Source organism: Lissotriton vulgaris, chromosome 1_2, assembly GCF_964263255.1.
Source record: "Lissotriton vulgaris chromosome 1_2, aLisVul1.2, whole genome shotgun sequence".
Classification (NCBI taxonomy): domain Eukaryota; kingdom Metazoa; phylum Chordata; class Amphibia; order Caudata; family Salamandridae; genus Lissotriton; species Lissotriton vulgaris.
Genome location: NC_141686.1, coordinates 106,021,901 through 106,047,033, shown reverse-complemented (window position 1 = coordinate 106,047,033; position 25,133 = coordinate 106,021,901). Strand labels below are relative to the sequence as shown.

The window sequence follows — 25,133 nt, the reverse complement described above, 5'->3', positions numbered from 1 at the left end:
CACACAGTTGAAACTAATTCAATAAAGATTTACATTTGTTTCATTGTTTCTTTGGCATTAGCTCCAAAATAATGTTTGCAATGGTGTTTTAGTTGCACTTCCTTGCAAGTCTGGGAAGTGAAGATTTACTACCATACATATTTCCTAGAGATTTTAAGGAATTATATTTTACCAATGCTTCTTCTCGCTGTTTTAGTAGTTCTTCTTTTATCTGCTTGTATCTTTTGTTTTGTTTCCATCATTGTAGCTTGCTTTCACAAGGAGGTTGTGTAAATTAACAAGCAAATGTTTTTACACTGATAGGACTGAACTGTGGGTAAATATAATTGCTGCAGAAAACTGGATGCAACCAGTTTGTCAAACATATGAACCCCATATCAGCCTTTTGAAGAGAATCAAGTGTGTATTACTGAGTTTAAGTAATATGTCATGATGACTAACCTTACTCTTATTGTGCAAGAAGTGTGGCTCAATGGTTAGAGCGGCAGACCCTGATGCAGGGTCAAATTCCCGCCTCGGCGGGTCTTAGGCTCAATTTCCACGGACCTGAGAATTCTTGCCTCCGTGCCTATTCTAATCATGGGTCCCACTCTGCAACTCTGGGCAATAGCTTGCTTAATCTCCACAACGGCCCCAACAACGCTAGGATGCCTGGCTTCACCTTGGGGGTGCCCAGGAGTGGGCACTTAACAGGGAAAAGCAAGGAAGGGTTCCACAGTGGTATGCGTACAAGCGCCTCAGATACCCCTACGGGGGACGATTTGGTGCGCTATACAAATACTACTACATTTACATTCTTAACCAGGGTCCTGCTACTTACGCTGATCGTGAACTTGATAAGGCTTTACTCTCCCATCTACACCCCTTCTATGGACTAGTGTTACTGTGGGAAGTCTAAACTTCTTGATACTGCTTCTGACTCTTTCTGTGATCTTGGTGGGCCAAAGAGCACTTATTAATTTGTTATGTACCCTAGTGCTGTTCAGTGCACCGTATGACCTTGGCAAGTGACTTTACTTCCCTTATTCCCATTCATACCCGCACTCAGTTACAGAGTCCGGGAGTGACCTTGCTTAGTCACTTGCTTAGGAAAGGTGGCATACAGATGTTGCCAATGTCTGGGTCGTCCTAGTTTGGAATGTTCATTTTTTTTCGTTATTGTTCTCCGAGCGTAATTTCAGCAAAACAACCTAAATCTAAGCTCCTATGTATGTTTTGGGTGCACTGTCTACCCTTTGCTTCACAACATGCACCCCTCATGTGAATATTTTACCATTGACATACTTCCAATTAACATACATTCTTTTAACTTCATTAAAATATTTTTATAGTGGCATTTGTACAGCCCACAACAATTACACGTTCTGCCTCAGTTGAAACCACACAAATGTGCTAAATTATAAAACTGATAAAAAAACAATTGAAATTCCTCCGGCATGAAAGATGATAATACAACGTATTAAAACAGGTGTCTGAGGATTCGTAGTCCACACATCGAATTCCACGCTTCAAAGAAAGTTATATATTTGAATAGATCCTGCCTTAGCTGAGCTGTTGTATAAAATGAGCCATTTGTGCTTCAATCGAAGGAGCAAACGTTTCGCCTTTATTCAAGTCTCTGTGCACAAAGCAGGATGCTTGGTGATTTTATTATGCAGCGCCTTCAGTAGTGCCTCGTATTGGAAGTATGTCTTTGTTACAAGAATTGATTTCCCCCTTGGGGGTGCACAGGGAATGAAGTGCCAATCTGTGACCCAATAAATCCTAAGCCTCAGTTCTAAAATAGCATATGAAACTAAAAGTAAGGACTAGGAGAACCTGAGTTCCTACTTATAAGTAACTTCTTACTTTTATCACCTGGATCACCACTACTCCCAACTTTGTCAAGAAGAGATTGTGTAAAGGTAACTCACCAGTACAACTTTCCATAATAGAAACATGCATCACAAAGCGTATTACTTTGTTTCAAATGTATTACTTTTTCTTCAAAACTTTTCACCCAATCGTGCTACTGTTGTCAGTTTGCTGGGATTACTAACAGTTATCAAACAACATCTGAAAAAGTAAGGTTCTGTGAAATGTTTCCACTTACCTGGGAGTGACCCAGAGAGTGAGCTCGGATGAGGCACAAAGCCGAGTGGTACAGAAGCTGGTCCATGCACTACATAGTCATTGGTCATTGTCTCGCCATCACCTTTCATGCGGGGGCATAGAATCCTCTGACAGATAAAGTACATGCCACCAACTACAAACACTGTAAGGATAACCCCAATGATTGACCCAATTGTGTTGGTAGATGGCGGCGGTGGCTCCTCAGTTGGATCTAAAGCAATGGAGAGAAAATGCGGGTAACTTATAGCATCGCAACGGCACAAATGATACAAGCACAGGACTAACACCCTACTTGCTTGATTCACAAACCCCCAACTTAAGAAGCTGAATTTGTCCAGAAGTGGTAAGGAATATGCTACTTACCAGTATGCATCTGTTCTTGGCATGTAGGGCTGCTGACATTCATATCTGTGCATAGATCGCCGCCAAGTGTTGGGTCCGGATGATTGCACATTGTTGTCCTGGAAGAGTCTTCGAAGTATCACGAGATAAGTGGCTCCTCCCCCGGACTACAGTGCGTATGGGCATCCTTTCCATCCTCAGATTGTTTTTCGCCATTGTGGCATGGATGGAGTATGATACAGTAAGTGATGTCCATGCTACGGAATAATACTGAGTGCTACAGCTGCGACAGGCAGGAGGGAGGGCGATATGAATGTCAGCAGCCCTACATGCCAAGAATAGATGCATTCTGGTAAGTAGCATATTCTGTTCGAGGCATGTGGTCTGCTGAATTCATATCTGTGCATAGAATGTATAGCAGTCCCCCTCTTAGCGGTGGTTGCCCGAGTCAGCTGCAGCAGCCTGAAAAAGAGTCTTGAGTACAGCCTGTCCTACAGCTGCTTGGAGTGTACATCTACGCAGTAGTGTTTAGTAAATGTATGTATGGTAGTCCATGTGGCTGCTCTACATATGTCCTCTAGAGGAATGTTTCCCAGGAAAGCCATGGATGCCCCTAACTTGCGTGTGGAATGCGCCCTTGGGGGAACCGTTAATGTGCGTTTAGCTTTCTGATAACACATTTGAATGCACTTAACAATCCATCTGGCTGTACCTGATTTGGAAATGGGGTTGCATTTGTGCTGTGGTAAAAAGGCAACAAACAGTTGCTTAGTCTTCCTGAAAGGTTTAGTTCTGTCTATATAGTACAGGAGGGCTCTTAACATCCAGGGTATGTAAAGCTCTTTCTGCCACTGATTCTGGATTTGGGAAGAACACTGGCAGTTCGATAGTCTGATTGATGTGAAACTGGGACACCACCTTCGGCATAAATTTAGGGTTTGTACGCAGCACCACCCTATTTGCATGAATTTGTATGAATGGTTCGTGAATAGTTAGGGCCTGTAGCTCACTAACTCTCCTAAGTGATGCAATCGCCACTAAGAAAGCCACCTTCCACGTTAGGAATTGAATCTCACACGAGTGTAGAGGTTCGAAAGGTGGACCCATTAGTCTGGTTAGAACCACGTTGAGGTTCCAGACAGGTGAAGGTGGGTGTCTTGGAGGAATCACTCGTTTGAGTCCCTCCATAAAAACTTTAATAGCAGGAACTCTGAAGAGTGAAAGGTGTTGTCTGTTCTGAAGATAAGCTGCCACCGCAGCCAAATGTATGCGTATGGAGCTGTAGGCTAGATTGCGTCTATGTAAATGTAGCAGGTAACATATGATGTTTTGAGTGGATGCATCTAGCGGATTTATGTTGTTATTGGCACAATAGATGACAAACCGCTTCCACTTTGCCGCATAGCATGCTCTGGTTGTAGGTCTTCTTGCCTCCTTGATAATATCCATAGTCAGGAGGCAGGTTAAGGTAACCAAACTCTATGACCTCAGGAGCCAGATCGCAAGGTTAAACTGTTGCGGATCTGGGTGCTGAATATCTCCATGGCTCTGCGTTAAAAGACTGGGAGTTAGGCGCAGCCTTTGATGAGGCACCACGGAAAGTTCTAGGAACGTGGTGTACCATGGTTGCCTCGCCCACGTTGGAGCAACTAGGATGAGTGTCATGGAGTGTTGTCGCAGTTTGTGTGCCACTAGTGGTATGAGCGGGGCTGGGGGAAAAGCGTACGCAAACTTGCCTGACCAGTTCATCTATATCGCATTGCCCTGAGACTGCGGATGTGGAAACCTGTCGGCGAAGTTTTGGCATTTTGCGTTTTCCTTTGTGGCGAAAAGGTCTATCTCTGGGTGACCCCACTGCTGTAAGTACGAGTGCAGAACTGAGGGATGTATCTCTCACTCGTGCATCTGGTGGCTGTGTCTGCTGAGCAGATCCGCCATCTGGTTGTCTTTGCCTGGGAGGTGTTCCACCATGAGGAATATGTTCCTTTGAATAGCCCACTTCCACATGCTTTGCGCTAGGTGTGACAGCTGCGGAGAGTGTGTCCCTCCCTGCTTCTGCATATAGTACATGGCAGTCATGTTGTCCGTCCGGATCAACATGACTTTGTTGCACAAATGCACCTTGAACGCTTTCATTGCCATGAAGATTGCCATCAGTCCCAACAAGTTGATATGCATCTTCTTTTGCTGTGTCGTCAATAGACCCTGAACTGTGTAATGGAGGACATGCGCTCCCCAGCCCAGGAGAGATGCGTCCGTTGTCAGCACTATTTGTGGCACAGGCTCCTGGAACAGTCGTCCCCTGCAAAGGTGTTGTGGGTTCCACCAATGCAGAGAGTGATCTGCTCGACCGGTCACCAACACTAGGTCTTTTAATTGTCCCTGAGCCTGGTTCCATTGCCGTGCTAAGCACCCCTGAAGCGGACGCATGTGTAGTTTCGCGTGAGGGACTATGAATATGCAGGAGGCCATCATGCCTATCAACTGCATAAACACCCTCGCTGGGAGTGAGTGTTGGGGTCTGAATTTTTGAATGCTGTTGATTCTTGCTGAGTTTGGCTGTGCCCTTGCTACCAGAGTGTCTATACTTGCCCCCATTTACTGTTGTATGTGGGAGGGTTGGAGATGGGACTTTGGGTAGTTCAATGAGAATCCGAGGCTGTGGGGAGGTGAATAGTGTGAGACATGTGGCTGGCACATTGCTGGGCTGACTTTGCTGGGCTGACTTTGCTTGGATAAGCCAGTCGTCCAGATATGGATAGACGTGGACATGATTTCTTCTTAAGTGCGCTGCTACCGTTGCCAGACACTTGGTAAACACCCTGGAGGCCGTTGTCACCTCGAAAGGTAGTACCTTGAACTAGTAATGTTGATTTTGTAAGGTAAACCTGAGATACTTCCTATGTGCAGGATGTATTGGTATGTGGAAGTATGCGTCCTTTAGGTCTAGCGTTGCCAGGAAGTCTCCCTGAGTGAGCAACGGCAGAACCTGTTGTAAGGTGAGAATGTGGAAATGTTCTGACAAGATGTATTGGTTCAGGGGCCTGAGGTCCAGTATTGGCCTGAGAGACCCGTCTTTTTTGGGTATTAAGAAGTACAGCGAGTATACCCCTGTGCCTTGTTCTTGTACGGGGACGAGTTCTATGGCCCCCTTTTGCAGCATGATGATAACTTCTTGCTGCAATAAGTCTATGTGCTCTGCGGACATAGGACGGTGTCTTGGGGGTATGTTGGGTGGAGCGGAAGTGAGCTCTAGACAATAGCCCTACTGAATACGTTGCCTCACCCACCTGTCTGTGGTGATGCTCTCCCAGACTGGCAGGAACTGTTGTAATCTTCCCCTGACCGGTGTTACATGGTCAGGGGGCAGTGACAAGACGTCACTGTTTATTATTGGCGGAGGACCTGGTGTTGTTCCCTCGTCCCCTGCCTTTGCTGCTGTTTCCACGGTAACCACCTCGATTGTTTTTATTATAGGTGGTCTGCGTGCTTCCTTTATTGTATGTACTTTGTTGTGATGTCTGGCCTCGCGTGGTTCCTCTGTTACTGGAGCGACGAAAGGAACCACCCCGGAACTGTTGGGACTGCAGGGCACCCATAGACTTGGCTGTCTGTGTCTTTTTTAATCTTTTCTAAGATTGTGTCCCATTCAGGACTAAATGTGTTGAGGGCCCTGGCTGCAGTGTCTGCTGCGTCTAGCACGCATTTGATGGATGCGTTTGTTATGACCTTCCCTTCTTGGATGAACATTTCTGCACCTTCTTTGTAGGCCTCAGGCAAATGTTGAAGCAGTTGCTCTAAAGTGTCAAAATGCGCCCTATCGTATCTAGCTAATAGGGCCTGTGTATTGGAAATTCTCCAGATATTAGCTGCTTGAGCAGCCACCCTCTTCCCTGAAGCCTCCAATACTTTCGATTCCTTGTCTGGAGGAGGAGCATCACCCGTAGTTTGCGAGTTAGCCCGCTTACGAGCATTTGAGACCACTAGCGAGTCCAATGGCAACTGTCCCCTAATATAGGTAGGGTCCACAGGCGCCGGTCTGTATTTTCGTTCAATCCTGGGGTTGCTAACCCTTGCTCTAGTGGTTTCTTTGAAAATGTCCCCAGTGTGTTTAAGAACACCTTTTAGCATTGGTAAAATCTTAACAGATTTCTCCGAAGTGGAGAAAGTGTCGAATAGGAAGTCCTCCTCAACTGGGTTAGCGTGCATGTCCACATCATGATTTAGCGCTGCCCTTTCAATTAACGCGTTGAACGCAGCCGTATCTTCCGTTGGGGAAGTTTTAACAGGATCAGAGGGAGTATCCGGAATAGTCTGTGACTCCCCTTGGTCAGCAGGGTCCGTCCAGGCCTGAGTCTGGTCATCCTGATCCGTGTCCACAGGGTGATATTGTTCATCATAAGTCATACCCCATATCCTTAGTAGTGTGTGTTGGAGAGTATGCAGAAGTGTCCTGACAATGGTACCTTATAGTCTCAAAAAGGACAGGCGATGTAGAAAAATCCTTCTTCTTCTTGAGTGGGATTTTGTATGAATCCAGAGGATGTTCTGACCTTATCTTCCTTTGATAGATAGTCAGTCTGCCAGATTTGGAGTCGATATGAAGCTTTGACTGGTCATCATACGAGGGCTCCTGATACAAAACATCCTCCTCCATAGGATGTGTCCTTTTTCCCAACGACACCTTCTTGGCTTGTGTCGACCCCAGTCTTCGGATCGAGCGCCTTAGAGTGCGCAGTCGGGGGCAGACCAAATTTTATTGGCGGCACATTGTCTTTAGACAGACCGACCTTCTTCGGGGGCGGCGTCGATGGAGCCCTGACCGTTTTTGCCTTATCGCCAGTAAGTTTATGTCCTCGCGTCGACTTTGGCGCTTGTGGCGTCAGAGGCGCGCTTTTTTGTTTCGGCTCAACGTGTTCCTTCGAGGCGCTTTTGGATTTCGACTTGAGGCCTTTGACGAGCTGGGGTCGGTCGACCAGATGCTTCGGATCGAGAAGTTTCCGAGACTCGAGTCCTTTGTTTGTGTCAGTCGACGTCGACTTCGTCGGTTCGACGTGCTTGGATTTGATGGTGGACTTTAGGGCACCGATCTTCGGCTCAACACTCTTCACCTTCGACCCCGCAGGGTCGTCGACACCTCTTTTGTTCGTCGACTCCGATGTGCTGAGCTCTTCGACTCGAAGACTGATTTAAGCAGTTTCGGTTTTGACTCGAGGGCTTTCGGTTTTGTTTTTAGCAACTGGACCGATGGCTCATGTGATGGATTCTTAGCCAGGCCTTGACGCGGGCTATAGAATTTTCCTGAAGATCTTGGCTAAGGCCTTCTGGCGATGCCTCGACCTGAGCCCTTGGAAGTCTTTGAGTGTGTTCCGGGCCCTGCTAGGCCTGGTTCATCGCTTGAGTCGTCATCGACGGCTCCGGTGGGGGAAACGTCGTTTTCATCCTAGACGTTCTCATAGTCGTCTTCATAATAGGTGGAATCATGCTCCGAGCCGGGATCCGACATCTGTTCTGGATCCTCGATCTCGACTACCTCATCGTCTTGGGCGTGGAAGATATTCACCGGGTCGGGCGCTGGCTTCTACATAGTTTGCCTCCCTGCACGTCGGAGTCTAAGCGTCTTCTTTGACCTGAATCGAGCACAAGCTAGACAGCTGTCTTCATTGTGCTCCGGTGATAAGCACTTGTTGCACACCGGGTGTACATCGATTTGCGGGTATTTAGAGTTACAAAGGGGGCATCGTTAGAACGGGCTCCGTTCCATCGACGATCGTCACCGTTGTCGAAAAGGCCACGGGGCTCTCTTCGACGTCCTGCTTAAGAATAACTGGAACAAGATTTCGGCACCGATCGAAACAATACCGATCCCCCGAAGGCCTTTTGGCCTATAGAAAGTTTCCGAACTTGAGTAAAGAAAAGTACATCCGAAACCAATGGCAGAAAAAAACAATCTGAGGATGGAAAGGATGCCCATGCGCACTGTAGTCCGGGGGAGGAGCCACCTATCTCGTGATACTTCGAAGACAACAATGTGCAATCATCCGGACCCAACACTAGGCGGCGATCTATGCACAGATATGAATTCAGCAGCCTACATGCCTCGAACTTATTTTTAGTGGTGAAGCAAAATATAAGAAGATAGGGGAACATTTCTGTATCATGGAAGCACACAGTTATGTTATGTTATTTATTTTCTTCTATAGCGCACGGCTACTCACAAGAGCATCCCGGCGCTTTGGCGAAGAGAACTAAGTGCAGAGTAACAACACAACAACTAAAAACTGAGGGAAATCAAGAGCTACTATTGAACAAAGAGCCAGGTCTTCAATGCTTTCCTGAAAGCTAGAAGGCTGTTTGCCTTTCTCAAAGACAGAGGTAGCTCATTCCAGTCCCGAGGAGCCAGATAGCGAAAAGACCGACCACCTATTCTAGAACGCTTGATGGCAGGCACTACCACTTTGGCCAAGGAGGCTGACCGCAAAGCCCTGTCAGGCAGATAGAAAGATAGGCGTTTCCCAATATACTTGGGGCCTTCACCGTGCAGGGCTTTAAAAGCCAGGGTCAGGCTTTTAAATAGGATTCTCTTGGGAATGGGCAACCAGTGCAATGCTTTAAGCAACTCAGCAGCACTGGCCCGTCTCGGGAACCCAAAGATGGCACGAGCTGCCGAATTCTGCACCACCTGCAGGCGGGTCAAAAGATATTTGGGTAGGCCAAATAGAGGGCGTTCACATAATCCAAACGCGACCCTATAAGTGCCTGCACAATGTTTTTTTTGTGTTGGAGCGACAGCAGAGGAAGAAACTTCCTGAGCATCCTCAAAATACCAAAACATTTCCCTGAGAGCCCGATAATATGGGGTCTAAAAGATAGGTCACAGTCAATCAAAATTCCAAGGTTTTTCGCTTTGGAGGAGACATTGTCCGGGGGAAACATGTCCTGCGGCCACCAGGCCTTCCAGCTGGGATCCGGTGTACAGCTAAAGAAGAGCAGCTCCGATTTATCGGAGTTGCATTTTAGACCATGCCGCCGGAACCACTCAAAGACAGCATCAAGACAATCCCTAATCCATATGCCGTCGAAAGCCCCACCTCTGTCACATGAGAACAGAAGCTGGGTGTCGTCAGCATAGGATATAATCTGGGCGCCGAAGGATTCCGCCACCACCGCTTGAGGGGCCATAAAGATGTTAAAAAGCATGGGGCTAAGAATGGAACCTTGAGGAACCCCCACCCCTAGCGGCGACATATCGGCGGAAAAAGGAGGCGCCCAGATCGTTTGCCGGCGGCCGGTAAGAAAGGATTGAAGCCAGTTCCACACCGTCCCACGTAGGCCAATTTCCCAGAGTCATAAAAGGAGGCCGTCGTGGGGAACGGTGTCGAAAGCCGCCGACAAATCAAGCATAACCAACATGGCCTTGCCTCCTGAATCTAAAACTTCCCTGATGGCGTCGGTGATCTCGAGCACGGAAGCCAGATTGAGACATGTGTAAGAGGTCGTTCTCCTCGATGAAATTGGAGATCGACCGATGTACATGCTTTTCTGCAAAAAACTGTGTCCTTATCAGGAAGATAATTTCTAATGTCACTACATCACAGTATACGTACATTTCCTTAGTACCTATGGCAAAGACCAAACATGAAGATCTTGAGGGAGAGTTTGGGTAGGGCTGGCAAGGGAAAGGGAGCAAAGGGAATTGAGATAGAAAGCAGGCATACATGTTGGATATTCATACTGATATTAATTGAAAAATAAGTCAGGATTTAATCTGGCAAAAGCTTTGATGTGAACTTTTTGAGAATTGTCAGGGAAACAGATCAGGCTTATGTTATTGTAAGGGCACCGGCTTTTCGCAGGTTCACCCCTACTTTTTGCCCCATTTTGGACTACACTACACTGGTGTAATGGCCCTTAAATGCCCTGCTGAACCAGGACTTCGGGCATGTGCTCTGACCCTTAAAATTAAAATAAGTTACTTACCTGTAACTATAGTTCCCCAGTATTGGAATCTTTCATAGATTCAAATGCTTGAATCATTCCCCATAGTGGAGATGGGAGTCCACAGTATATCAAAACAGCAATGCAAAGTTACCATAAACTAGAAAAACAGGCCTAGGCACAATTCAGTTTAGTAATATTATCCATCTCTTTTTGAAAAAGAGACCAATAACTAGACTTTAGCCAATCAGAACACCCGTCCCTCTAGAACATTCCTGAGAGAGCCTCATACCTTCAGAATTTCACAGCACTAGTGCAATAAGCATAACCGTAAGGGTCTCAAAAGGTGAGTTTCTCAGAGGAGGAGGGTGGGCTGCATATGAATCTATGAAAGATTCCAATACTGGAGAAGGAAAATGCTACTTACCAGTACGCATCTGTTCTTGGCATGTAGAGCTGCAGATTCACATACTTGTGCATAGATGTCATCTGGTGTTGGGCTCAGATGTTTGCACTTTGTTGTTGTCTTGGAAGAAGTCTTTGTAGTCACAAGATAGGCGGCGACTCCTTTGGACGATAGTGCGCATGGGCATCGACTCCATCCTTAGATTGTTTTTCGCCATAAAGGGGGGTGATGGGGTTAGTTAGAAATAAAAACAGAAAAGATGTCCATGTGTAATATATACAAGTAAGATCATTCTGGAACAGATTAAGGTACTGGGGAGGCGGTGGGCGTATGCGATTCTGCAGCTCTACATGCCAAGAACAGATGCATACTGGTAAGTAGCATTTTCTGTTCGAGTCGTATGAGCTGCAGAATACATACTTGTTCATAGACTGTATAGCAGTGCACTCCCTTAGCTGTGGTCACCTTTATCTGTTGCAGACGTCTGAAAAAGCGTTTTAAGAACAGCCTGGCCCACAGATGCTTGTTGTTTTGCTTGCACAGCTACACAATAGTGTTTTGTGAAGGTGTGTGTTGTAGACCATGTAGCTGCTTTACAAATGTCATCTAAGGGAATGTTTCCTAAGAATTCCATGGAAGCCCCTATTTTGCGTGTTGAGTGCGCTCTAGGGGAATTGTTAATGTGCATTTTGCCTTGTGGTAGCATACTAATCTTTTCCATTTGGCTGCATAGCAAGCTCTAGTAGAAGGGCGTCTAGCTTCTTTAATAATGTTCATACAGTCCGGTGGGAGGTTGAAGTAACCGAACTCTAGAACTTCAGGAGCCAGATTGCTACGTTTAGTTGAGATGGATCAGAATGCCTTATCTCTCCATGGTTCTGTGTAAGAAGCTTTGGGGAGAGTTGTAGTTTTTGGTGTAGAACTACTCCGAGTTCCAGGAGTGTTGTGAACCATGGTTGCCGGTCCCATGTTGGAGCAACCAGGATCATCTTGAGACTGTTGTTTGAGCCTGCGCACTACTAATGGAATGAGTGGGAGTGGCCGAAAAACGTACACAAGTCTGCATGACCAGTTCATCCATATTGTATTGCCCTTTGAAAATGGGTGTTAATACCTGGTGGCGAAGGTTGGGCATTTAGCATTTGCGTGTGTGGCGAACAGAGCTATGTCTGAGTGGCCCCACATCTGAAAAAATGGATGAACTTGTGAATGAAGTTCCAATTCGTGGATGTGCTGTGTCCGACGACTGAGCAGATCCGCAAACTGATTGTGTACCTCTAGAAGATGTTCTGCTAGAAGGTATATCTTTAGTGGGATGGCCCATTTCCATATGCTTTGCACTAGTTGAGAAAGCTGCAAAGAATGTGTTCCTCCTTGTTTTTGTATATTAAACATTGCTTTCATACTTTTGGTGCGGACAAGGACAGTTTTGTTGATGAAATGTGTATGGAATGATTTTAATGCTAGAAAGATTGCCAGTAACTCCAGGTTATTAATGTGGAGCACATTTTGCTGAAGGGTCCAACTGCCCTGAATTGTATGGTTTAATAGATGGGCTCCACATCCGGGGAGCGATGCGTCCACTGTTAGCACTATCTGTGGAACTGGGTCTTTGAACAGCCGCCCTTTGGAAAGGTTTAGTGTGTTCCACCACTGCAGAGAGTGATCTGAAAGTTGACCTTGAGCCTGGTTCCACTGATGTGCAAAACATTCTTTAAAAGGGTGCATCTTGAGTCTTGCGTGAGGTACTATTAGAATGCAAGAGGCCAACATTCCTATTAGCTGCATAAACACTCGAGGTGGTAGTGAGTGTTGGGGCTGAAATTTTGTTATGAGGGTTTACATACTGGCTATTCTGATTGGATTGGAGTATGCAAGAGCTTTGGAAGTGTCTATTGTGGCCCCTAGATACTGATGTATCTGGGACAGTTGAAGATTTTGACTTGGTGAGGTTTATTACGAACCAAAAGTTGTGGAGCAGCTGAATTTTTTGGTGAGTGTGGTGAACACACTGGCTATATGACTTGGCTTTTATGAGCCAGTCGCCCAGGTATGGAAACACATGAATGTGTTGTCTTCGTAAGTGGGTGGCTGCTACTGACATTTTGTGAAGACTCTGGGTGCTGTGGTCACTACGAATGGGAGGACCTTGCATTGATAGTTCTGACAGTCCACTACAAACCTTAGATGTTTCCTGTGAGAAGGGTGTATAGGAATATGGAAGTAGGCGTCCTTGAGATCTAGAGTGGCAAGGAAATCGCCTTGTTGGAGTAGTGGGAGGACCTGTTGAAGAGTGACCATGTGACAATGGTCTGATTGTATGGAGATATTCAAAGGTCTGAGGCCCAGTATTGGTCTGAGAGTTCTGTCTGTTTTGGGGATGAGAAAATAGAGGGCATAGGGAGTAGTTTCTTACCTGTAACTCTAGTTCTGTAGTAGGGGTATCTCTGTGATAGTCATAATCATGTGAATAGTCCCGCCCATGTGCGTGGACCCCAGAGCACGATAGCCAGGTAAGAGCTAACTGTAACTATTTTACTAAGTTTCAAACATAGAGAAACTCCCCTTCACAAAGATCCCTTTTTCATGATAGAGATGAAGGGCTGGACAGACAAGCCCCATAGGCTGCCATTATGTGTCTGTAAATGGATACCGTGCCTTTAAGACTCCTTCTAGAGACCCTCTGTATCCCATGATGCACAGCCAAAGGCCAGTTACTTTCAGTTCTTTTTTGAAGGTGTATAAAGCAAGGCCTGTTGCATTCAGGATATCACTGTTTCATCCACTGGGGAGGAGGGCAGGTTGCTTATGACTATCACAGAGATACCCCTACTACAGAACTGAACTTACAGGTAAGAAACAAATTCCTTCTGTAGTAGGGGATCTCTGTGTATAGTCATAATAATATGAATAGAATAGCAAGCCCATCCCCAACAACAAACCCCAGCGGTGAAAGAAACAGACAGACCCACTATTGTGCAAACAGATTTCTCAGTGAAGCCTGCCCAACCTGTGCAACTGCCCTGACATCAGTGTCCAGGCAGTAGTGTTTAGTAAAGGTATGGACTGACTTCCAAGTGGCAGCCCCACAGATTTCTGCAATAGGGACGCTACGGAGTAAAGCCGCTGTAGCAACTTTTCCTCTGGTAGAGTGAGCCTTAGGCTTTCGAACTAGCGTCTTGTTAGCTTTCTGATAACACAACTAAATACAGGAGACGATCCATCTGGAGATGGATTGCTTGGAGGTCGCAAGACCAGTCCTGACAGAACCATAATTAACAAACAACTGATCCGATTCACGAATCTCCTTAGTCTTATCTAAGTAGAATTTCAACACCCTTCTAACATCGAGAGAATGAAGGGATCTTAGCAGGAGAGGAAGGATGCTGAAAAAATGTGGGTAAAGAAATAGTTTGATTCACATGAAACTCGGACACTACTTTTGGAAGGAATTTTGGGTGAGTTCTCATGACTACCGTAGAAGAATGAAACACTGCGTAAATCTCTTGACAACAGAGCCTGAATTTCACTCTCCCTGTGAGCTGATGTTATGGCTACAAGGAAAGCTTCCTTCCTGGACAGATGTTGGAGAGAAGCCTTATGAATGGGATCAAAAGACTCCTGCATCAGCCTAGAAAGCACCACATTAAGCTCCCATGGAGGCGAAGGACACCTAATGGGAGGAAACACTTTCTTCAGACCTTCCAGAAAGTCTTTGATGACTGGGATTTGATAAAAGGAAGTTTGTGAAGGACATTTCCTATATGCAAATAAAGCTTCTAGGTCAACTTTTATGGAATGAAAATTCATGCCAGATTGAGCTAAGGCAAGCAAATAAGGATGATTGACATCCTCCTTGCAGGAGGTAGGATCTGCATTCTTTGAGGTGCACCAAATGTAAAATCTCTTCCACTTATTTAGTAGGAAGTCTGTGTAGACTGTCTTTTTGCTTCTTTTAATAACTCCATACAGTTCTGAGGGAGATTTAAATGTCCATACTGCATTAGCTCAGGAGTCATGCTGCCAAATTCAATGACAGGAGGTTAGGGTGCACCATCTGCCCTCCGAACTTTGTGAGAAGGTCCGGCCGACACGGAAGTCGAAGGTGTGGCAGGAGAGACCGGTGTAATATTTTTTTTAAAAATACAATTATTGTATAGTTAATAAAACCATTACAAAAATAAAAATGCATTAGTTTAAAATTGGTCAGTATACATGCCTGTTTAAAAAAAACATTGATAACTATTTATATTCATAAAATATCAAGTGTGAGAATATTACTGAACTACATTATATAATTTCATATTCGTTCTATACAAAATAGCTCTTATTTCAGGCGCTCAATGTCAAATTACATCGATCCATTTGCTAGTGTAAAACGGATCGCACAGCTCTTCCTACTCAACATCAAAGTTGATTAGGGTCGATCTACTGAGAGTTATGTGAAGCCATTGAGTGACGTAAGACGGCGGGTGCAATTGCTTGCGTGAGAGTAGTAAAAGTTCTAATAGCCTCTTGACGTTATGTCTTGATCTGAATTATTAACGACCCTTTACAATGACAACTCTTTTGCTCTCAAATTCATAACAAACTTGACTGTTCTGCAGATAAATTGTGGATCCGCTGTACACAAAACTTGTATGATGGCAGTTCGACAAGTACGTATTCCATAGTCATTAAATTTTTCCTTTAACCAGCGCCGTCGTTCCTCGTCCAATGTTGGACAGATGCAAAATAGGTGGATGAGGTCTTGTTTTGAGGCACCACATAAGTCACACTCCTTGGTGTCCGGTTTCATCCAAGCTGGTTGATCTGCATTTGTCGGCAGGTTTCCCATCCTTAAACTAAGGTATTTCACTTTGACAAATGATGAGAAGGATGACCTGAAATAAACTGCGAGTTTGAGCATAGTGCATGATTGAATTATCATCCAGGCAAGTGCGCGGTGACTAAAGATTGACTTGTCATTAGTCAGCGAATGCCTGTTTGCCGCCTTTTTAAGTACTTGCTTGAACGATGAAACCGGTAGCTTAGTTTGCCACAATGATGCAAGTTCGGTAGTATCAAGGGACAGATTTAAAAACTTGGTGTACTGGGAATTGGGACTATTTTGCATTGCCTCCCACGTAGCAGAATTGATCTCTGTTTGCCTGTTCATCCAAATGTCATACCAGAACTTAATTGTCTCATACTTTTTTTGCAGATCTTGGGATTGCAGGTCAAACTCGAGTCGGATCTGTGCCAGAGAGGAATTTGAAGGTAATCTGAATATACGCTTGCAGACTCTAGTTTGAATCTTGTCTAATAGTTGTGCACTTCTCCCATGGTGTAACACACTGCCGTAGGCTATTGTAGGGAGTAACTTGGCCTTAATAACAGCCAGAAGTGGATAAAACAGAGGGCCCTTTAACCGCTTGGAAATACTGTTGAATGCATGTAACAGTGTTATTCCCTTTTTTCGATGGCCTCGAAGTGCAAGGAAAAGTTAAGGCGTCTGTCCAGTTGTATTCCCAGATACTTATAGCTATCCTCTACCTCCAGTTTCTTGTTGTCTATGACAAAAAGTGGCAGGGCTTTGCGTTGGCGAGTTATTATCATGATCTTTGTTTTTTAGCTATTTATTTCTAGAAGATTCTGTTTAGTGTATTCAGCCAGTTCATGCAGGAGGCGTTGCAGACCTATTTTAGTCTGACTAAGGAGCACCACATCATCGGCATAGGAGAGATGTGTCAGCCGTAATGTTCCTAGCCGCGGTGGGTGGGCGTTAATCCCATCCAGACTTGTTCTTAGGTCTGCCATGAATAGATTAAAAAGACGGGGCGCCAAGACGCAGCCCTGTTTCAATCCGTCATATGTCCTGATCTTCCGTGTTAGGTGGAGCCCATTAGCGATCTTTACCTGCATCCAGGTATCCGTGTATAAATCTATTATGGGATTTAGAATTGTGTCCGGCAGTCCCTGCTGGTTTAACATGGACCATAGTAGCGGACGATTGACACGGTCAAAAGCCGCCTTGAAGTCAACAAAGCAGGCGTACAGTGCTTGACGGCTTTGTATACTCTTTTCGGCGATTAAACTTATCGCCATGGCATTAGCCATAGTGCCTGTACCCCTGCGAAACCCTGTCTGATTAACCGGAATCTTCTTATCTTCAGACCATTTGGTAAGGTCGATTAGCACAAGGGATGCGTAGTATTTTGCTTCAGCATCAATAAGTGCTATCAGACGGTAATTTGCTGGGTTTTTGCCCCTCTCCAGCTTTCAGGGAGCTTACTTGTGCCATTTATTGACCGAAATAGAATGTTTAATTTGCATGCCTAATATTGGGGGTCCTCCTTATAGATGGCCTGGGGAACACCATTTGGTCCCGGTGCGCTATCTTGCCTGCTTCTTTTAATTATTTTTGATATTTCTGATTCCACGTAAGAGCTGGATATCTGAGCCCCACCTTTCTGATTGGTACACAGATTGTTTAATTATGCTAAAACGGAGGTCTTTAGGTTCACTACATTTGATGTATTGTTAGTTATTCTGGGTGGCATCGATACATTTACTGAGAATGTGTCAAGCATATGTTGAACCCATGTGTTCTGTGACACAGGTTATATTTATTATTTGTGCTGATCTGCTTAATGAATTTACTCGTGACCAGAACGCTCTGGAATCTGATTTCTTTATGTTGTTCAGTAGTTTGGTCCAAAAATCGGTATCTCTGTTTTTTTTTTTCAATCCATATTTGTCTCTTATATGGTTTCCTTACATGTCGGATTGTTTGCCAAACACGCGAATCTGAACTGCGACCCTTTGCTTGCCTCATGAACGTCCGCAAACGCCTTAAGGACAGAATGATCTTACTGGGCTGTCCTTTATTCCTTTGGTTGAATTTCACGCTCAAGTTGGCTCTAGTCTTTAATAATTTATTCAAAAAGGTAGTCTATGTTTCTGCGCACATTTCATTTCCATTGGTTATATTTTGGAGTAAGTGCTTTGCATCCTGTGCAATTTGTGGTAGGGAGTTACTCGTCCATCTTAAACGCTTCAGGTTGATTGTCGATGTTTCCCCAGCTAATGATCGAGCTTTTAAATGCTTGAACGGTGACAGGCTGATTTCAATATACTGCATTGAATGGTTGCTGTCAGCCGAACATAGAATTTGGAAACTTTTGATTAATCCCAGCAGAGGGAGCGAGACGATGGTATAATCCAAAATTGTACTTGCGCTAGGGCATATGTAGGTGTTTGAAGGGGGTTTATCCTGTTTGATTCTTCCATTAAGTACTCACAACCCATGATTTTCCAGGGCCCACATCAACTGTTTTCCCACTTAGTCGGCCTTCTTGGCGAGCGGGATCTCCTGTGTTTCAACCGCCCAAAATTCATTTGCAGCGATGACGTTATCCTCCTCTTATGGGTGGTGTATAAGATCAGTATTGAAATCGCCTGTGAGGATTATCTCCCATGCTGGTTGATCTAGACGAAACCCGGATATTACATTGTTAATGCATTTAAATAGCTCTTTTTTTACCTTCATTTTTGGGTGAGCATATATGTTGATTAGTATTATGGTTCCGATACCAGCCTGGGATAACCTCTCAAATATGATTATTTGCAAGTCGGTCGTAGAGTTTGCCAGTTGGGAGGCTTTGATGTTTAATGCTGTGTTTATGTAGACCAACAAACCACCTTACGCTCGTCCATGGCGCTGGGTGCGGCTTGCACTAACATGAAAACTGATTCTGCCTGGGACATCAATTGGCTCTGTTAGCCATGTTTCCTGCAGGGCAACGATGTCATAAGTGTCCCAAGTGTCCATTTTCCAGTTGTTGTTTAAAATTTCTTTTGCTCCAGCGATGTTCCAGGAGAGGACTTTTACTATACTTTGTTTGAGGTTATACGCCCTGCCGCTAATTCAGTGTTCAGCTGAACATTGCATCGGCCTACTCTGTTGCTCAGCTTTTATAAGTTCTGCACCCCTGGCACCTTGCAATACCGAGTATGTTTGTTTTGGACTTGTACCGGGATGGTCTTCTCGTTTGATGTGCCTTCTTAATAGGGGCGAGGGGTAGCCTGCCGTTTTCTCTTCTTTGAGCGAGATCCTCCACTCTTCAAATTTCATGGTTTCGTTGAGTAACTGCTTAACTATTTCCACGCTCCTCCAGGTTGAGAGGGTGCCTTCCTTGGCTGAATTGTTCCCAAGATTAACAAATTTGATTGTCAATAAGTCTGCAGGCGTTATATGGTTGAGGCTCGGGATAGCCGAGATCAGGTGTAAGATGTTTCCTCAGTTTAAATAGTCTTGTGTGTCTCGCATTGTAAAGTTAGGTATAAAAAGTAGCCTTCCAGTTATTGTTGATTTTATATCATGCACATTGCGATGTTGCAGAGTTCTCATATTTTTATTACTTCCGTTGTCCCTCAACTCATCCTTTATGATTTTGTCCTGTTGGATATAGTCATCATTCACTAATTGCTCTGTTGGCATTCTTGTCTTAGTTTTTACTTCCAGAATTGTTCTTTTCTGTCCGCATGATTTTGTGTTAGGCGTACAATCGTTAATGGTGGTCACTAGAGAAGGCATTGGCCTTGTTGCTTTTTCCGGTCCTATGCTTTGATGTTTGTCATAATGCTCTGTAATAATCTTTACTTGTAGTTGGTCCTGCTTACTTCTATTGACTCTTGCTGTAACTTGTCTTGTGTTAGTTTTGTCGCTTTTGGAGGTAATGTTGGTACTCCTAGTTGAATCAGGATTTGGCGTAACTTTATGTTTATTATCAAAACTGTTAGTCACTACCTTTTGATCTCCTTGCTTGTTGAACTCTTATTTACGGAGTTCTTGTTTCATTCCTTGGTGGTTAGTGCCTTGCGGCTTAACGCAGGTTCTTTGTTGTTTTTTATTCCCATCATTATATGGCTCGTCCTTCGGACTCACTTGTACTCTGTTCAATGGTAAGTGGTCATACTCTATACTTTCCAGGCTCCAATCCGCACTACTTGATGTTGTGGCTAGGGTTGCATGTTCATCCTTATTTGAGTCATCTGTATCTGAGCTTGCGACATGGAACATCTCTTCTTGTGTTGTTGTTCGTGATCTTTTTATTTGGGCTAAGTCGTTACACCATTCCTCTTTGGCAGTGTGCTGTTGTCCTTCTTCTTTTGAGCTCTGCTTCCGGAATTTTGGTGTTATTGATATTGACAGGGGGTGTAACCCCTCTTCATTACCAACTTTGGCTTGGACTGCTGGCTTTGGGCGGTTAAAGATTGGGAAGTTGATCAAGGTCTGCTTTGTTGCTGGCATACGGTTTAATAGTTGGTTTCTATTTTTCCTCGCTCGTTTTTTCTGTCTTTTAGTTAGGGGTTGTTTGGTGTTCGGATTTTTTTCACTAACCTGTGTGAAATGTTTCTTCCCTGTTAGGTCATGACAAATGCTATTCCGAGCTCCTGGGTTTGTCCCTTTAAGATTTTGGACATCCTGTTGTTCTTCAGTTATTATTTTTATTGACATGTTTTGTTTCGATTCCTTATCTGTTATTTGTTGTGCTGCTACTGTTTTCGAATCTGCCTTTCTCTTTTCCCGATTTGCTATTTTATCTTTGAGTACATCTTTTTGTTGCACGATAAGGTCTCTTGTATCGAATGTACTGTTGACTCCCTGATTTGCCTGCTTGCATTCCTGTAGAATGTCTTTAAGTATTACCGGCAACTCCTTTAGTTTTTCCAATATTGGACTGCACGTACAATTCGGGGGATGTGTCCGGAGGCGAGACTGTTCCTGAATAATCTCAACCATGTTTCCCATCGTATCCAATTTTTTGTTTATACTCGATATGTGTTCCACTATTGTGCTCATTAGGTGGATTTGAATATCAAGTTTGTCTGACTGCCTATTCAATGTTTTGATTGAGGTTTCCAAAATGTTACCCAGTGCACTATGTAAAGTTATTATTGATTCCAGATTTTGGTTGAGACCGTGCCTTCCTGCTTGTTGGTGTATGTTTGCTTTAGTAGTGTTTGCCGTGAGTTTAGTGTATGGGCATTCATCAAGAGACGCTAGTATTCGATGTTCCTCGTTTAGTTTATGTAAAGATCCTTTATTTACTGACTCTTTTACGGGTAGTGGCTCGCATAATGCTGTCACACTTGAAATTTCTATTATTGAGGTTTCCTGACGGTGCTCGTCGTCGTTGCAGTTGAGCAAATCTGTACGTTTTTGGGTTTCGTGGGTTTCTATGTCCTGATTTGACCCACTAGATATCTCAATTAAGTTATTGTTTGGTATTACCAGGGTTGATTGATTGCCTCTGTGCTGTTCATTTGAGATATTTTCTTTTGCCTCTGTTGTTGGCACTACAGACTTGTTGTGTAGTTTCATTTCAGTCAGGTTTATTTGCTGGTCTTGTTTTACATTGCGCGACATTATGCTTTGTTTATTGTCCCAAAAGGTTTGGCAGTCCTTCCAGTAATTACACCCATCACTGTTGCTGGACTTTAACTTTATTTGATTTAAACGTGAGTCCAGTCTCGGGGTTGAATGATTATTTGATTGTACCTTGTACGCAGCATCAATTGCACTAGCATTGTGGCTTCCTACATCAACACCCACAGCCAGAGGGCTACTGGTCCTTGGTAGTTCTTGATTTATGTCAATTATTAATGGAACAGACTAAGTTGGATTCGTGGTGGTTTTGAGGCCACGTGGTCGACATACTGTCATCCAAGGGTTTTTCACTAGGACTGTCTAGTTTCCAGTCAAGGATACCTGACGGCATTGAGCGATTCATTTGTTCTTGCGCCGGGTCATGACTACGGTTATCCGCGTGCTCCGTGTGTACCGTATGTACTTGTGCTTGGATTTGTATCTTGTGCTTGTTGTTCCTCAGAGCTATTTGTGGGCTCTTGTCTAATTCAACTTTTCCAAAGCCCTTCGCTGGGGTGACCGTTGCACCGGACAGGGGGGGCTCTGGAACATCTGACGCACAAGTTACTACTTGTGTAACGATATATCTGTAAGAGACATTAGTTAGTGATAGATTCCTTACCTTAGAATATCCCCAGGCGTCAGACTGGATCTGGAAAGTTTTGCGTAGCAGTACCCTTGCGCGTCGGCAGGCGTCGTCTGCGGCCCCGCGTCCGTCGTAGGCGTCGTGGGCGCCGTGATGACGTCGTCGGAGTACTTAGACGCCGCCTCCGCGTGCTGACGTCAGTTCCTAGCCACAGCTTTTCCGCGCCAGAAGCGCAGAGCCATGACAAAAACCGACACTGGTGCCAAGAAACACGGGCCCTGAAAGGGGATGACCTTAACCCTAGATATCGGTTCGCAGAACGGGGAGGATGGGTGGGTCGGTAAGGAATCTATCACTAACTAATGTCTCTTACAGATATATCGTTACACAAGTAGTAACTTGTGCATCTGAAAAAGACACGTTAGTGATAGATTCCTTACCTTAGAATAGATACCCCAGCAATACCATCCCCGTGGTGGTGGGTCTGCGAACCAATATTTACACCAGAAAGTCCCGGAGAACGGGGCGGCCAAAGTAGCCATCCCTCCGGACTTGACTGTCCAGGCAGTAGTGCCTAGCAAACGTATGCAACGAGGCCCACGTAGCTGCCTGGCAAATGTCCTGCAAGGGCACACCTCGGCCCAAGGCAGTTGTAGTGGCCGTGGCTCGAGTGGAATGAGCCCGTAGCCCAACAGGTTGTTCCTTCGTAGCCAAGGAGTAACACGCCTGAATGCACATGATAATCCATCGAGAGATGGTCCTCTTGTGCACCGCTTTCCCTTTCTTAGCGCCCGCGTACCCAACAAAGAGTTGATCATCCACCCGGAACTGGCGTGTGCGATCCAGATACAACGAGAGCGCACGTTTTGGGTCCAGACGGTGGAGCCTCTCCTCCTCTATCGAGGGGTGCGGAGGCGGAAAGAAGGTGGGCAATGTGATGGACTGCCCAATGTGGAAGGCCGTGACCACCTTTGGCAAGAAGGAGGGCCTAGTCCTCAAAACAACCTTGTCCGGATGGACTGAAAGGAAAGGAGGCTTACAAGAGAGGGCCTGGAGCTCACTCACTCTCCTGGCAGAGGTGATGGCTACCAGGAAGGCAGTCTTCAAAGAAAGAAGGCGAAGAGGACAGTTGTGAAGTGGCTCAAAGGGAGCGCACATCAGAAATGTCAGAACCAGGTTCAAGTCCCACTGAGGCATCACGAAAGGAACAGGAGGAAAGGTATGAGTGATGCCTTTCAGAAATCTGTTTACAATAGGGGACTTGAACAAAGAAGGTTGGTCAGGCAGCCTCAGAAAGGCTGAAAGAGCCGAAAGATAGCCCTTGATAGTGCCCAGAGCAGAGCCCTGCTGGGCAAGAGAAAGAAGGAAGAGAAGAACCTCGGAGAGAGGGGCATTGAGGGGATCCACAGCCTTTGCTGTGCACCATGCCACAAATCTGTTCCACCTGCAGGCGTATACCGTTTTTGTGGAGGGACGCCTGGCTGCCAGAATGATGTTGCAAACTTCAGGAGGCAAGTCAAATGGCCTCAACTGTCGCCGCTCAATCTCCAAGCATGGAGGTGGAGACTGGACAGGTTCGGGTGGAGGACCGTCCCCTGCTGCTGCGACAGAAGGTCCTACTGAAGAGGCAGACGAATCGGGGGATCGACTGACATGCTGAGTAGCTCGGGATACCAGTACCTTCGAGCCCAGTCCGGAGCCACAAGGATAACTTGTGCCCGGTCGTGCTTGATCTTCTTCAGCACTCTGGGCAGAAGAGGTATAGGCGGAAAGGCATACAACAGACCGCAGCTCCACTCGCGACGAAAAGCGTCGCCGAGCGAGTGCCGCCTTGGAAATTCCAACGCGCAGAACTGATGACATTGCGCGTTCTCTTCGGTGGCGATTAGATCTAACCAAGGCTCTCCCCATCGCAGAAAGAGGCCTTGCGCCACGTCCGAGTTCAGACGCCATTCGTGATCCATCGAGCACCGACGGCTGAGTTTGTCCGCCCTGGCGTTCAGGGAACCTGCCAGGTGTTGAACCATTAGAGTCACGCCCTGATGTTCCAGCCATTGCCAGAGACGCAGAGCCTCCTGGCAAAGGGTCCACGACCCCACTCCGCCTTGTTTGTTGCAGTACCACATGGCGGTGGTGTTGTTGGTGAACACCTGCACTGCACTCCCTCCCTCGGACAGACGGGAGGAATGCTTTCAGTGCCAGACGAATCGCCCGCAGCTCCAACAGGTTGATATGGAGCCGGGACTCCGCCGGAGACCAGAGTCCTCTGATCTCCGCCTCTCCCAAGTGGCCTCCCCAGCCCTGGAGGGACGCGTCCGTCACAACTACGTGCTCCGGTTGGGGAAGGGAGAGGGATCTGCCGTTGACCCAATCGTGGTCCGTGAGCCACCACAGCAGCTGTCTCGCAGTGCCCTCCGGGATCAGGACATGGTCGGACAGGTCGCCCCGGTGCTGGGCCCACTGAAACTTCATGTCCCACTGCAGAGCCCGCATCCGCCACTGTGCGTGATGCACCAGAAGGATGCAGGAGGCCATCAGCCACAGAAGCCGCAGCGTCAACCTGACCGAAACCCGGGATAACGGCCGAAAGACCGGAATCAGAGCCTGTATATCCCGGACCCGCTGTTCGGGCGGGTAAACCCGAAACTGCGCCGAGTCGAGAACCGCTCCGATGAAAAGGAGCTTCTGAGAGGGGCACAGGTGTGACTTCGGCACATTGATGGATAATCCCAGCTGGTGCAGGAGATCCGCCGTAGTCTGGAGGTGGCTGACGACTGCCTGGGTCGAGCCCGCCTTCAACAACCAGTCGTCTAGGTAGGGGAAGACTGAGACCCCCAACCTGCGCAGATGAGCTGCGACCACCGCCATCACTTTCGTGAACACCCGTGGGGCGCTGGTAAGGCCGAAGGGGAGCACGGTAAACTGAAAGTGCTCGAGGCCTACCGTGAACCGCAGGTAACGCCGGTGGGCCGGTAAGACGGGGATGTGGAAATATGCGTCCTGCAAGTCCAACGCCACCATCCAGTCTCCTGGGTCTAGGGCAGCCAAGACCTGAGCCAGTGTCAGCATTTTGAACTTCTCCTTCCGGAGGAAGCCGTTGACGTTCCTCAGATCCAAGATAGGCGTAGGCCCCCTTTGCCCTTCTTGGGTACCAGGAAGTAGTGGGAGTAGCAACCACGTCCTACTTCTGGCCCAGGAACGCGCTCGATAACCCCCTTGGCCAAGAGGGCCGAAACCTCCTCCTGCAGGAGCCGCAAGTGATCCCCCGATACGCGGTGGTGTTGCGGTGGCATGGCTTGAGGGGTCGTCTCGAAGGGGAGGGAGTAGCCCCTTCG

At 46.2% G+C, this 25,133-nt stretch overlaps 1 protein-coding gene across 1 annotated transcript in view; it reads right to left on the bottom strand.

Annotated features, from left to right (window-relative positions):
* The window catches only part of LRP6 (LDL receptor related protein 6), a 1,045,411-nt gene that overhangs the window by 114,027 nt on the left and 906,251 nt on the right, over positions 1 to 25,133 (bottom strand). Inside the window, exon 20 of the mRNA XM_086952928.1 lies at positions 2,093 to 2,323. Within this exon, the coding sequence (XP_086809054.1) occupies positions 2,093 to 2,323 (231 nt within the window). The remainder of the gene's footprint in view (positions 1 to 2,092; positions 2,324 to 25,133) is intronic.